Genomic DNA, 15211 nt, shown 5'->3' with positions numbered 1-15211 from the left:
GAGTGTGAGCAGGAGAAGGCACCTGGGGGAGAGCTCATGGTATTTCCTAGAAGGCAAACTGAGGCTTCCATAGAATATGGCCAGTTCCTCTCTGCCTCCCTGAAGTTTGTTGAAATGTTCAAGCTGAGCTGATAGCTTGAAAATGTTGGAAGATACTCTGCCCATCTCAAAACTAAGCAGGTGTGGAGCACAGGAATAGACATCGTATGTCACCATGATTTGATTGCTACAGGGAATGTAATTCCCGCCCACTGAGATTCTGCAAAAATCTTGGTTTAGCTGTGTAAACTAAATGTTAGCAAAACAAGTGCTAAATATTTGCCAGGCCCCAGGAAAAATAGTTCCACCCAGAAGGAAAAGGAGTTAAACAATGACTGAAATCACCACCCTACAGCATTCTGTTTACATTTTCCTGCAGTCTATTTACCCGCTACATAAAGGGATAATTAGAGCTTGCTAATAGCCATAGGAGAGAAGAGTAAAGGCTGAAGGGAAAAAGGAAATAAACAAAGGGAATGAACAAATATTGAAAGAATAATAATAGCTGAAGTATGCAGAAGTGAATTGTGTAATACAGTAGCCACTAGCCATGTGTGGCTATTGAAAGTTAAATTAATTAAAATAAAATAAAATTGGCAGTTCCCGCCTGTAATCCCAGCACTACGGGAGATCAAGGTGGGTGGATCACGAGGTCAGGAGTTTGAGACCAGCCTGACCAACATCGTGAAACCCCGTCTCTACTAAAAATATAAAAATTAGCTGGGCGTGGTTGCACACAGCTGTAATCCCAGCTACTCAGGAGGCTGAAGCAGGAGAATCGCTTGAACCTGGGAGGCGGAGCTTGCAGTGAGCCAAGATCGAGCCACTGCACTCCAGCCTAGGCAACAGCGCGAGACTCTGTTTCAAAAATAAATAAATAAAAATAAAATTAAAAAGTCACTTCCTCAGGTGTATTAACTGCATTTCAAATGCCAATAGCCATAAATGGCTAGCGATTACGATATCAGACAATGTAGAATTATAGATCCTTTCCATCATCGGAAACTTCAAAGTAGGAAGTTCTGTTGAAGGGCACTGACATTGAGTATATTAAAGGGTTGCTTATTAGAACATACATGTGGGTTCAACCATAGTTTACTGAGGATCATAGACCAAGTACTAGATTAGCACTGGGAAAGCAGAGGTAAAAAGCACAATACCTGACCTCAAAGGCTTCTCAGTTTAGTAAGGAGACCCAGTCAACAATACAAAAACAAAACAAAACAAATACATGCAAAAGGGGAAAAGGGTGGGAACACCGAAAAGAAACCTGGTAATTTTAATGGTAGCTATGGTAGTAGGTACCCAGGTGTTTGCAGTAAAGCTGTTGTAACTTTTCTGCATTAAAAAAAAAAATTCATAGTAAAATATTGGGGAATTGGGTTTCCAAATGAGGCTCTCTGACGCCAGCGCCACCTCTAGCTTGCCGAGCTCTGGGCGAAGGAGAAGGGGGAAAGTAAGGAGGTGTCCATACCATGGTTCCTACAAAGCACACTACTCAAAAATCCACCCGTGGAAAAAGCACCCGGGAAGAAACTGGCCACAAAAGCCATTCTCGAGAGTGCGCCATCTACTGGAGGGGTGGAGAAACCTCATTGTTACAGGCCTGGGACTGGGGGACTCAGTGAAATTAGGCCTTACGGAAGTCCACTGAACATAATGATTTGCAAACTTCCCTTCCAGTATCTTGGTGCGAGAAATTGCTCAGGACTTTAAAACTGATCTGAGCTTCCAGAGCACAGCTACTGGTGCTTTGCAGGAGCCAAGTGAGGCCTATCTGGTTGGCCTAGGCACCAACCTCTGTGTTATCCACATCAAACGTGTAACAATTGCGTCAAAAGACATCAGCACGCTGTATACGTAGAGAATGCGCTTAGGAGTCCCCTATGATGGGAAACATTTCATTCTCAAAAAAACAAACAAACAAAAAAAAAAAACCCAAAAAACAAAAATTCTCTTCTTCCTGTTATTGGTAGTTCTGAATATTAGTTTTTTGTTTTTGTTTTTTCCAATGCAGTCAAAAGTATATTGACTTGCAAGTGGAAAAATAGGGGACAGAAATTAGCTATTGGCAGTTTTTCCATTTTCATTTGTGTGTGAATTTTTAATATAAATGTGGGGATGTAAAGCATTAATGCAAATCAAAATGTTTCAGTGAACAAGGTTTAGGAGTTCAATTTTATAATAATTGCAAATAAATCTGTTGAATTTTTCTGGACAATGCTGACATTTGGATTTTTTTTTTTTTTGAGACTGTGTCTCACTCTGTTGCCCATGCTGGAGTGCAGTGGTGTGAACCTCGGCTCACTGCAACCTCCGTGTCCCAGGTTCAAGCAATTCTCCTGCCTCAGCCTCCTGAGCAGCTGGGACTACAGGCGCAGGCACCACCATGCCCACCTAATTTTTGTATTTTTAGTAGAGACAGGGTTTCACCATATTGGCCAGTCTGGTCTCGAACTCCTGATGTTTGTTGTGATCCACCTGCCTTGGCCTCCCAAAATGCTGGGATTACAGGTGTGAGCCACCATGCCTGGCCTGAACTTTTTTTAAATAAATTTCTGGGTTTTTTTTTTTTGTCTTTTTTTTTTTTTTTTTTTTTAAGACAGGATCTCACTCTGTTGCCTAGGCTGGAGTGCAGTGGTGCAATCCCGGATCACTGCAGCCTCAACATTCCGAGGCTCAGATTATCCTCCCACCTCAGCCTCCCAAGTAGCTAGGACTACAGGTGTGTGCCACCATGGCCAGATAATTCTTTTTGTAGAGACAGGGTTTTGCCATGTTGCCTAGGCTGGTCTCAAGTGCCTAGGCTCAAGTGATCTGCCTGCCTCGGCCCCCTAAAGTGCTAGAATTTCAAGTATGAGCCGCCATGCGAGCCTAAAGCAAGTTTCTTATTGACAACTGTGTTTATATATGAAAACAATCTATTTACTGAGCATCATGTGTGAAATACACTCTCTTATTTAAGGCTTTAAGACTGATCTTAAGCTTTCAAGGTAGATATTATGGATTCATTTTAAAGATTAAAAAAGAAAAAAAAAAGAAAACAGAGGCAACCTGAGCACAAGCTTCCACAGCAGGTGCAAGTGCACAAAGAAAGTCCGCCCAACTTCACTGTATCACACTGCAGGGTACCATGCTGTATTTCACTGCATCACCTGTTAGCATCTTACAGATGTAGATCTGCTTCCACTTAGAATGCACTACATGACTTCTAGCAAGTCACTTCAATTTGTCCCTCCGTCTCTATTTCCTCAAAATATATAATTCAGCAACAATTAGATTTCAAACAAAACAGGTAGAACATGGTATATAAAAATTCAAAATACAGAATACATTTCATTTAAGACATATCTGAGCAGGGCACAGTGGCTCACATCTGTAATTCCAGCACTTTGAGATGCCAAGGCAAGCAGATTGCTTGAGCCCAGGAGTTTAAGACCAGCCTGTGCAACATGGTAAAACCTGTCTCTCCAAAAAAATAACCAGGTGTGATGACACACACCTGTAGTCTCAGCTACACGGGAGGCTGAGGCGGGAGGATCACTTCAGCCCAGCAGGTTGAGGCTGCAGTGAGCTGAGATCATATCACTGCACTCCAGCCTGAGCAACAGAGTGAGACTCTGTCTCAAAAAAATAAAAAATAAGACATATCTGAAGTCATTGAAATAAGAGAATTATCTGAGAGGCCAATGAGATCCACTATGATTCATGTAAGTTTCACTAAATGGTAATGGTTAACTTAAGTTTGGGATCCTCTACATGTGATAGTTAAATTATGTAGCAAATAAAAAAACATTAATTCGACTTTACTATCAGAAAGTTTTCTTTCTTCCTCTTTGTCTTTTATTTTTTTACTTTGGTAATGGAAGACAAAATAGCTCCATTTAATGAAGAGACACTCTCTAGCACAAACACTTAGCACCCATCTTTAGATGAGGGTTACCAGTAAACTAGAGCAACATGAAAAGCCCCATTTCCCATCTCTCATCTTCTTGTGACTCTTCAGTAAATACCAGACTAATCCTGCTCTGAACCCCCTGAGCTACAGCAGTGACTAGGCCAGCGTAGACTTCAACAGCAAACAGGATGTAAAAACAAAAGGGCAAAAGAGTAAAATAGCCTCATAGTTTGGGCAGAGTTTCCTCCACAATGTAAAAGACTAGTTTATAGTAGAGAAAATAATGTAATCAGAGGAAGCTATGTGAGTTACAGTACTTTACCTCTCTTTTTCCTACCTCTCCCCTAAACCAAAACACTTGGTGGTATTTTATTCTTGGGATTATTAGGGCATAAAACATTTTTCAGGAATTCTTCACCCAGCTGATAGGATGACAAACTCCTGAAGCCGAGGTCCCCCAAGTGAGTAACAGCACATGGAGGCAAGAGAAAAGCCCTTCATGGGACTTGAAACCACACTCTGTCCCTTGCAATCCATGTTGTTCACCTTCCCTGAGCCTCCATTTCCTCATCTGTAAAATGAAGATATCTCACTTATAGGGTTGTGAGGATTAACTGAAAATGAGTATGTTGTCATTAGAGTAGCATTTCATTAAATGTTGAACCTGCCAAAAAACTAAAAGCCCCACAACTGTTCTTCAATTTAATCATTTTCAGAAGACAATACTTTCTTTCTTGTTATAGTGCATATATGCTACGATGGTTATGGTGGGCATTCTTTGCCTCTCTCTCCCAAACTGAAAGGTAGTTATTGAAACTGGGCTGGCCCTGCGTCTGCTTCACCAGTAGAATACAGTGAAAGTGACTGAATACCACTCTCTGGGTCTAGCCTTTAAGAGGACTGGGAGCCTCTGCCGCCTCCTTCCTGGAAGGCTCACTCTGGAAATGCTCTCTCTCAGAATACTGCTGCCATGCTGTGACATGCACAAGTCACACGCAGATCCCGCAGAGCTCTCACCGACAACCAACACCCACCGCCAGCCATGAGAGCAAGCCTTTTTGGATTTCCAGCCCAGTTTAGCCCTGGATGATTCAGCCCCAGCTGACAGCACGCAGAGCAGAGGGTCTGCCCAGCAGAGCTCAGCCCATCCACAGAATAATGTCATAATAAATTGTTAGACCAGGAAGTTTTGGGATGGTTTGTTACACAGCGATCAGTCACAGAAATCATAGAGAAATAAGTGATTTTTAAAAATCCAACAGAATCAAACCCATCCCCAAAGAACACGATTACTTAACAAGCTCCAGAAACATCCATATGTAAGTCTTCAAGGAGCTAGTTTGGAAGGTGTGCATTTATTCCACTGTTTAAGATAGGTTTAGAACTCCTCTTTGTGAACTACTTTTAGAGATGATCTATGAGGCCTACACACAGAAAAACTTCACGCCCGCTCCACTGTGACAAAAATGTATAATCCACTTGATCACCCACTATATAAACCAGCTGTGGTTCCTGGCAGTTCTTAGTTCTTTCCATTATCAATCTCAGGTTCAAAGACATGAGGAGATTTCTGGGTTTGTTATAAGGGGGTTATGTGACAATGACTTGTGTACACAAGTTCTTCCCATTATATCATGAGTTCAGAGGGAGAAGGGACAGTGTCTGATTCATCTTGGTGTCCCCTGCAGATCACATCAAGGAGCCTGGCACATGGCAGACACCCAAGAGCCATTTGTTGAATGGCACATTGCAAGAGCTAATCCATCAATGAGCAATAAAAATGTACAGTGTCACGATAGCATCTTTGGGCTAAGTGTATTGTGACAACTTTGAAGGTAACAATGCTCACTTGTAAAAGTCAATTATTTGCAAGAAATCTGGGGATCTGGTAAATGGATGCCCCTGAATCAGGCCACAGTGCTACCTGACAAACAGAAAGGACTGCCACCTAGGTTATGAGCTATAGACCGAGGAATCATTTCACCAAAGAAAAGAGATACCTACTTTAGATATGACCAAAAAAAAAAAAGTTTACTATTAGCAAAGGCACGTAAGCCACAGGTGTCATGCCAAAATCAGGGCAGAAGGCCTACCTGGTGACTTCCATATGCTTTCAAGACAAGAATAGAATCTTAGTTTACATGATCTCTAATCCTTCTACAAATCCTGCAATGCAGACACTATTATTCCCATTTCATAGCTGTAGAAAACAATCCCGTGTCAAGGCAGGCTACTTGCATTATCTTGGACCATCAATCAGGCCATGATGGGAAGCAGAGGTGGAGAGATGGCGTGGAAGGGTAATTCTGAGAGGATTAGGGAGAAGCAGCAGTAAAACTCTTGGAAAGGGAGAACTTTTCACAGCCTCTGCTGAGTGCAAAAATATTATTATACCCCCTTCTCTAGAAAGGCCTTGAGGTACAGGTGATAGCATAAGCTCTGGAAGAGTATCTGCAACTTCAGCTTCTGCCCGAACTATAAGCCCAGCATGGGTTTCTGGAAACTCTTGCCCAAGAAGTAGAGAGATGCCTTGATCATCTGCATCCCCCAACTTTCCCTGCAAATCCAAACCTGTTCATCCTACCTCTAGTTCTTATTGTTTCCTCTGATAAGCAGGGCCCCAGTGAACAATTAAAGCTTTCAATAAATAATCTCCAAGCACATTCATTTGATTGACTGTTATTTGATACAGCAGTTAGTTTCAATGGGGCAGTTAATATTGATCACATAAAGTACTCCAGACAAACATGAAACAGTTCCAGAACTCCATGGATTATTACCCTTTATCTGCCAGTCATCTGGGTTACTTGTAATGGTCACGGAATTTAAAATCAATAATAACAATTAGTGTTCTGTACACCAAAATGGATGAATCATGTGAAATGGGTTTTCATATAAAATCAAAGGTAAAGCAGGCCGATAGAATGGGGAAAAAGCTCTCTGAATTTCCAATGCACATTTGGCAAGGCACTTTCATGCAAATCCTCAAAACAGGAAGCAAGAGCGAAAGAAAGGTGTTCAGGAGAAGATGTGGCCATAAAAAGGCATATGAAACCCCTGACGATCTTAATCCAAAAAGATGAAGCGTAAAAGATAAAAGTGATCAAAATGAGTTCTAACACATGTAGTAAAATTAATGGAACCGGTAATTTACTTCCTTGGAGATGTGTGTCTAGCTACCTTTTTCAGCTTTCAATTTGTAGGCATTAATCGTGATTTTTTTTTGTAATAAAATGGCAACAACGGTATTTTAGTAGCTCCATGGCACCACTACTGTAATATAATGTATATATAATTAAAATGCAAAGCAACAGAAAAATGTTTCATCATTAAACTGTAACCAGCGCACTATGTGAAATCATCCATTCCAAAGACTTGTTTTTCATCAATTATTTGTTATTTATCTGATGTAAATATAAAAAGGACTAATTAAAATGTATGCCTTTTTATACAGCTTCTTGTCATTAAAGCCAATGAAAGCATTCTGAGGACCATAATGAAATAATTATGTTTGCCTTTAAGAATTCTCTTCAATAACACATGGCAGTACTGAGCTAAATTAAAACATCAGGAACTGAATTTCACTGCCTCCATTTCCATTTTAGTTAATTAAACCCCCAAGCTTTCCAATAGACCAGACCCTAAAAAATCTTTTGAAGCTGAAATGGCCTTCAGATCATCGGCCTTTTTATAATTATGGACTTTGATGACATGACAAAAGTACTGTAGCCGTTGAAAGCTTTAATATTTTTGAGAAGACAAATTTATTACATGAGGTCTTCATTTGCTCTGGAAATGGGAAAAAAATTGGGATGTGATCCAAATCTTCTCTCCCTAGTTAACTGATGCACTCATCTTATTTGTTCTTTTACCTTCACAGTATTTTGAATTTAGCTATTTTTTTGACTTGACAAAATTTTATTCTGTGATGAACAGTAATTTATCAATAACATAACAAACATTCCACTAAATATGGGTCAAATTAGACAGTGATTCTTTGTCAAACACTAAAACTTAAAAAATAAGAAGCAATCTTTAAGACGTCAGTGGACTGAGGAGAATCTGCGAATTTTAAGAAATAAAATCCTTCTGTTTGAATTTCTCCTCCTCCAAACCTCAAATCAGATACTTTGGAAGGCAAAGAATAGAATAAAGTAAAATAAAAATAAATCTGGGTTTAAGAGAAAGGGAAGAAGGAAAAAGGTGAGGAAAACTGCTAAGTGGTTTCAGGGCTGGTAGCAAATGAAATGGCTTTAGCAATGTTGTCATCTGATGCAGATGGGGGTGGGAACTTTGTACTTTCAAAAGTAAACAGAAGGGCGGGCGCGGTGGCTCATGCCTGTAATCCCAGCATTTTGGGAGGCCGAGGTGGGCAGCTCACGAGGTCAGGAAATCGAGACCATCCTGGACAACATGGTGAAACCCCATCTCTACTAAAAATACAAAAATTAGCCAGGTGTGGTGGAACACGCCTGCAGTCCCAGCTACTTGGGACTGAGGCAAAAGAATCACTTGAATCCGGGAGGCGGAGGTTGCAGTGAGCCAAGATCGCACCACTGCACTCCAGCCTGGGAGACAGCGCAAGACTCCCTCTCAAAAAAAAAAAAAGCAAGAACATTAAGAGTACCAAGGATTAACTCTGACAACGTGAATCCCCTCACATTTTGTTCTATATGGAGAGTTGGCGAGGTTTGTGAGTGGATCATATTTGGTGATTGCTGGATAGCCTGTCTAATGAGACATCAGCAGTAAATTGTTGACAGCTGGCAAACAAATACCTATTCTATGACAATGTGAAATTACAATTATAATCTCAGAATCCACTTTTATTAAACTACTTTATTCCCCCTAGTTTTTCTTTGTTCTCTCCAAAGAAATCTGCTTTTGGAAATCGGGGACATCATCACCCACTATCACCCCTGTAAAAATCAGTTTTCTTCTTTCTCCCTCCCCTGAGCTGGTTCAGTTCTTCAGCTGCTGGGGGAGGCCCAGAGACTCCTGGAATCCCTGAGCCCTGACTAGAGGAAATGCTTGGCCAGGTTGAGTCGCCTTGCTGACGTCAGTTCCTGTTATCCTCGCCTTATCGCGCAGGGGGCAGAGAGTCTTATCGTACTAAATGGCCCCCTTGTAGCTCCCCCACCTTGCAAGGCCAGAGAAAAAGCAAGTCAGCAGTTCCACTGCCTGTTTGAATTCCCATCTAAGAAGCTCTGAAAGCTCAAGACAAAATGCCAGTAGACTTAGGCTCTTCTGCTTCCTAGGTAGAGAGAACTTTTGCAACTTTATAGTTCATTCATTTAAAGGGGTTTGGGGAGTGGGATGGGACAGAGATCATGCTTTTTAATGATGGGGTAAGGAAGCTGGGAATGAAAAGAGGAGAATTCAGGGCAACATATTGACTGATAAGGTTGTGTTATTAGATCTTACAGATGGGGCAGGTTATCTCATCTCCTATTTAACAAGAGGTACTTAGGCCAAGCCACTTACAAGCAGGATACTGATAAATCTGAAACCTGAGTTAACTCTACTTTTCTCCCTCCATCACCCCAGCTCCAACTTTTTAAGAGGAAGCTGGTAAGGGCTGATACAGATTTCTTCATAACAATTTAATTCTACTCCCTCCTCCCCACCCTGTCCACGCACACACAGGTGCTAGAATGAGAACCACAGCCCAGTCCATTTTGCAAGGAATGCCTTCTATTCACAGATCTATAGTTTGCTACGAAAGCAATTCATGTTCATAAGAATGACCCAGAAACACAAGGCGATCTTCAGACATAATGTAAAAATTAAGCTGTGAGAGCTCTACTTATATTGACTATAGCATCCAAACAAAGACTTTCTGTGCCACTCCTGGGTTCAACGGGCAGCCTAGGAGATGTTGTAATATTAAATATCTGGCATATTTCAATGATTTATGTGGGAACCGTGCAGGACATTTGAAAGTGGGTTATTCTAGAAAATCAGAGATATATGATTGTCATAACTACCCTGTAATTTGAAAGGCAAGATTCTATCTACATTAATATCTTTGGAAAGGTTTTCAGCCAAGATTTTTCTGATTAACCTTCATGAAAAACTCCCATTTCTGAAATAATCTATTTAATTGATAGTTAACTGAATTTATATTAGAACATTTAAAGTATAAAAATGTCATTTAAGGATAAATTTATGGCACTTACACATAACTCAAACTGTATAGAAGATTCTAAGATGTTTTAAAATGAACACTGCATTTATTGTTCAAGTCCTGTGTGACTTGAAAAGAGTTTTGTATTTCGCATCTTGGTTTTTACATCGCAATCTTCTGCCCAAAGAGTAACTTAAAATTCGCAGCTTTTTCTAAATTATTGATTTAAAAAATTATAAATTCCTTGAGAGCAGAATTTATAATCTTTGTTATTTATCATGTATTTCCCTTCTCAGATAGAGTTTAATGATATTTGTGGAATGTATAAAGGAGAAAACAGGTTCTCTTTCCTTTTCAGCCACCTCAAGGCTTAACATATGTTGAAGGTAAATTATAAGCATCTGATATCCAGAAGAACTTTCTTTTATTCTTACGCTTTAGACAAAAGTGCACAATACCCTCAGGTTGTACATATCAGCGCCAGGCTTCTAGAAATGAGAAGGAAACTTCTGATTCAGGCCAGCTAGCCTATCAGAAATAGCCATTCTGGTCATTTATCTATTAAGGAAAAAAGACCTGATTCAATGTAAGGGCTTTACATTATTGGCTGGCAAATCAAATTCTAACTAGAGCTTCCAAATCAATTCCATAGCTTAAGTTTAGGCAAGCAGATGTCTACCTTTCCTACTGTTTGGTTTTTTGATCCATCCTTTTCTGGCAATAAAATTTAAACGTATGCTTTTTCTTTTCTAAGTTGCACATCAATACTCACTCCCTTGTCAAATGTACCAATTTATCTGAATATTCACAATGTGATTTCTTTTTTTCTACAAGGGAGGAAAACTTTGAATCTTTCACTTGTTTTCAAACAACCCTGCCTGCACTCTCTTTGTGATTTAGGGAAAAGTCCCTCTTTTTCTCTTCTTTCTGATGGCATTAGTTACCACTGTCATGTGTCCGAGAAGCAGAAAATTATGTCCTACTTTAGAAAAACAATTGGGCCTTTTCACTGAAATATTTATTCAAAACCCCATTCAATTCATACGGTGGCTGTCAGTCTTTATTTAGTCTTTCTTTCAGAGGGTATCTTTGATTTTGCCACTTTGACCCCAATTTATATCTCACTAGGAGAGGATTTAGATACTGTTTAATACTTGAAATTTGGGTCCCAGGGCTTTGAAAAGAGGCCTTTTCTCATTCCCTAATCAAACATCACTACTGTTTGTTTTAAAAATAATTTCTTCTCATTAATGGGCAAAATCTTATTTCAAAAAGAAAATATTTTTTTTTAATTTTTGCTTTTGACATGTTGAGTAGGGAGAAAAGACAGGGAAAAAGGCCAAGAAGTTGTCACACTCGTTATTTCACCAAAGTAACTATATTTAGACCACAAAATATTAAGATTTATCCTATGCCCACTGAGCAATTAATGTTGAAAACATCTGGAGCCGCCTAAAACCAAGATAATCCTGGAGGCATCTGAACAGAAATTCAGTGACTCCTATACCTTCCAGGGGCAGTCGTCAATCGTAATATTTAGACCACATTCCCTTAGTAGTCCCCTAATCCTGACTTTGAATGCTTATAACAAGCAATTCACAGACACTACTACAAATGGCAGCTGGCTGGCATATCATTTTTCTGCCTTTAAAATTAAAAAGAAAATAAAGGGAATATTTTAACACCTTTCAAAGTGAGCTTCTGGCGGTGTGCTCCATGTTCAAAGGTCTTACTTTATTTACTATGCATACACACACACACCATAAAAAAAATTCTCAAAGCAGAAAACAGTTTTGGTTGGAATTTAGTACTTTTTCTTCTTTGCCCACTGTTTCCTCTGTGTTAAAAGCAAAAACAGATCTGCTTCTCGTCAAAATAGCCATTAAGTAAAATGGAAAAGGTTGTGGTTATGTTCTTACTTACACAAATGTAGCCCTAATATGCTTTTATTTCAAAAGTTCTAACTAGCTATACCACCCTGAACCAAACACTGCGTGGCACAGACATTTGTTAGAATCTTTAAAAAAAAAAAAAAAAGTTTTAGTTTTATTTATGCTAAAGACAAAAACAAAACAAAACAAAACAAAAAAACCTTAATCGCTAACAACTGACTATCATAAAGTGGTTTATGGAGGGTAAAGCAACTCTGCAATGGCACAAGCAATATTTACATTTTATTCATTTAACCTAAAGTTGGGTTATGGGATTCAAACTCTTGTGAAACTGACCACAATAAGAACTAATTGCCCTGCTTACAAAAATAAGACACTGGAATTTCTGAAATCCCTTTGTCAAATGCCTTTATTTACTTTGTCTAATGCAAGTTTCTTTGATTAGCTAAACTTTGCTGTTATCAACACTTCTTGCTTATCGGCTAGTTTTAGGCGAATGACACATTCACCGCTCGCTCTCCCTAGATAAAGCAAATCCCTTGTTTAACTTGTCCAAGAACAAACAAAGCTTTTCCCCCTACTCTTACAACTTAATAGGCATGTTTGGAGGGTTAATTACAAAAGGAAGAATGTCTACATGTAAAAACTCTATTAGGTCTAATAACTTTTGGCGAGGATCCTGAGCATTTTTTTTTCCTTCTGTTAAAAAATATGTTTCGTTACAACTTTCTCTAACAAGAAAAAGTTTCAGAGAGCCCCAGTTCCCTGGGATTCCAACAGAAATTGTTCATACTGTTTTAATTGCCACAAAGAGGACAGGTCTGAAAGGTCTCTTCTTGGATTAGAAAATTATTTTGTAACTCAAGTTTCTTTGAGTTCTCCAGAAATAAAATAGGCACCAAAAAAGAAAAGGCATTTGGGGAGCAGCTGAAGATTAAGGCGCCTACTGAAAATGATATTCTTTTTGCCCTGCTTATGGCTCTACAAAATGTTAAGTCAGACAGCCAGGCTGTTGGCATCAAATGGTTATTGATTTTTCAGCTACAAACCTGTTGATTTCCTGGCCCAAGAAGCAAGTCTTTATTCTTAAGAAAAAGTTTCAGAGAGGGCAATTTAAATCCTGTCATTGTCCCCTCTCTCCTTTTTCTTCTCTCTTTAGATAAGCCACCATGTTATTAGGAAAACTCAATTTCTTCCAGTTAAACTTTGACCTCTTTGAAAACAAAGATTTAAAATGTCATTTTCAGGCTAATGCTCCAATGAATTGTCAAATAAAGTACTAAAAACATTTTGATAGATAGCTGAGCCATTTATCTAAATCACTGTCAGGGCGGTACAGCATCCTGCAGGCTCCCACTACAGCCACCCGAAGGTGGGATTTTCTGGGACTCCTGGTCATTTCTCAAGCCTGCAGCCAGGCTACTGTTGACCAGATGCGTACCTCGGCACTGTGTCAGCATCAGATAACAAAATAGTCAATATTTTTTTTTTAAATTGGGCTATCCCACTTATATTTCCTTTCCTTTAACTGATGTCCATGTTCCAGGCTGAATTGCAAGATATGAAAATAATGGATGGCTCAGCCCAAGGGGTGTTCATTGCCAGTAGTTTTCTAGCAAAACAGCAACTTCTTAGACCAACAAAGTGACTCGGAAAGGTGGCAGCAGGGTCAATGCTAAGAAATATTGCCTTTCCTTAGCAAGGAAAACATTGGAAGCGGCAGCTTGAACTGGTGGTTTATGAACTTCGGGAGCAGCAGCCACCTTAATTAAACTAAATTCCTTTCAAGGAAAATGTCATATTTTAATTACTTTGGACTGTTGGAATACACAAGGGGTGGAGGAACCTATACAACTAGTAGCTAATCCAAAGAACAGTAAAGTTAAATTTCACTCTGCACACATTTTAGTAAAAACTGCAAAATGGGTCAAATTGCCCTACTTGAAGAATGTTTTAAAGTCTTGTGGTCACCCTCTACTCCCCACCCCCCACACTTTTATGCATATTTTCAAAATTGTTTTCAACAGACTATAAGGTTGGTAAGGAGAGGAGCATGGGGGCGGGAGGGGTTATTTGGGAAGAAAACATCTAACAGGAAATTTTCAGCAAAGGGAATCAATATGCATGCCAGCATATCACACCCCTTCAGCATTAAATCATTAAATCCTTTGTCTTGCTACCAATGCAGTTTATTTCCAATGTCTTTATTGCATGCAAGAGAGACAATTTTTTTTTCTTGGTAGAAGAAGGGAAAAAAATAAACCTACATTGAGCAGTGTGCCGATGCTGCCATTCGGTTTGGGTCAATCCACTGAAGCATGCTTTGAGAGCTTTCTCCTGGAGCATGCAGGAAGACGGACTCGCAGTGTAGAAATCCAGGATTTGCCCAGGACTCACTGACAGAACATCCATACAGTCAAACATGATCTCCCCTGCACTGAATGTCTGCAAAAGTGCTTATCCTCTAGGTGTGGAGGCAAATGGCATAGAAAAGTCCACCCAACTCCATCAAACTCTGCCCCTTTTTTGGCACGTAGGCTGTTGGTCTTTTTCCCAGCCCCGAATCATGAATTATGACAGACAAGCCAGCTAAAAGCCTGTAATTGATCCAAATGATCATTTACCATTTTCCAGGCTTGCTCGGCCAATCCAGCCGGGGCGGGGGGTTCCCAGAAAGATCCCAAGTTCTCCTTCCAAGTAAATGCTTGCAAAAAGCCTTCCGAATGCGTTCCGGATCCTACCCCGACGGTGCCCAGACAAACCCTGCTCGGATCGCTCGCGTTCTCGGCATCCCAGTCCTCAAACAGCTCGCATGGGGGAATTCTGGTCCCCCCTTTGGCAAAGAATAGACCCTCCTGCCTCTGAACAGCTCACTTCCTACTACTTCTGTCACACAGAATGAAAGATTGAATTGCCTAATATATGCGAGTGAACTTTCGGTGAACCCTACCCGGGCTGCTAACCTTCAAATGACCCAACTAGTCTGACATCACCAACTCCCAGGATTCTCACAGAGCTTAAAAACTCCCAGCAGCCCTGCAAAAGCAGACAGCCAGCGAGGCAGGCAGCGAGCGCACAAGCCGGCGCTTTCTTTCCTATTTCTCACCTTAAAAACAATACAAGAAGTGCTTTTAAAACGAGCAGGGGAGGAGCCGGGACGCTGCTCCTGGCTCACGTTGAGCACCAACTTCTCTCCCTTTACGCCTTTTTATTTGCGGCGGCTTAGCTTGGAAAACAGTGTTCCCCCCCTCCCCG

At 40.2% G+C, this 15211-nt stretch overlaps 1 protein-coding gene across 6 annotated transcripts in view; it reads right to left on the bottom strand.

Annotated features, from left to right (window-relative positions):
- The window catches only part of RARB (retinoic acid receptor, beta), a 449839-nt gene that overhangs the window by 168724 nt on the left and 265904 nt on the right, over window positions 1-15211 (bottom strand). For 2 of the 6 annotated variants that reach the window (XM_011974804.1, XM_011974805.1), the window contains exon 1: window positions 14224-15083. The exons of 3 other annotated variants lie outside the window; for them this stretch is intronic. In XM_011974804.1, coding sequence (XP_011830194.1) covers window positions 14224-14380 — 157 coding nt within the window. In that variant the 5' untranslated portion in view covers window positions 14381-15083. Of the gene's footprint in view, window positions 1-14223; window positions 15084-15211 lie in introns of those variants that run through there. One more of the 6 variants, XM_011974806.1, reaches the window with a different exon arrangement.

The sequence above is a fragment of the Mandrillus leucophaeus genome, unplaced genomic scaffold (genome assembly GCF_000951045.1).
Source record: "Mandrillus leucophaeus isolate KB7577 unplaced genomic scaffold, Mleu.le_1.0 Scaffold149, whole genome shotgun sequence".
NCBI classification, from domain to species: Eukaryota; Metazoa; Chordata; class Mammalia; order Primates; family Cercopithecidae; genus Mandrillus; species Mandrillus leucophaeus.
Note: the sequence above shows the minus strand (reverse complement) of the source record. Positions and strands in the feature narration are given on the sequence as shown.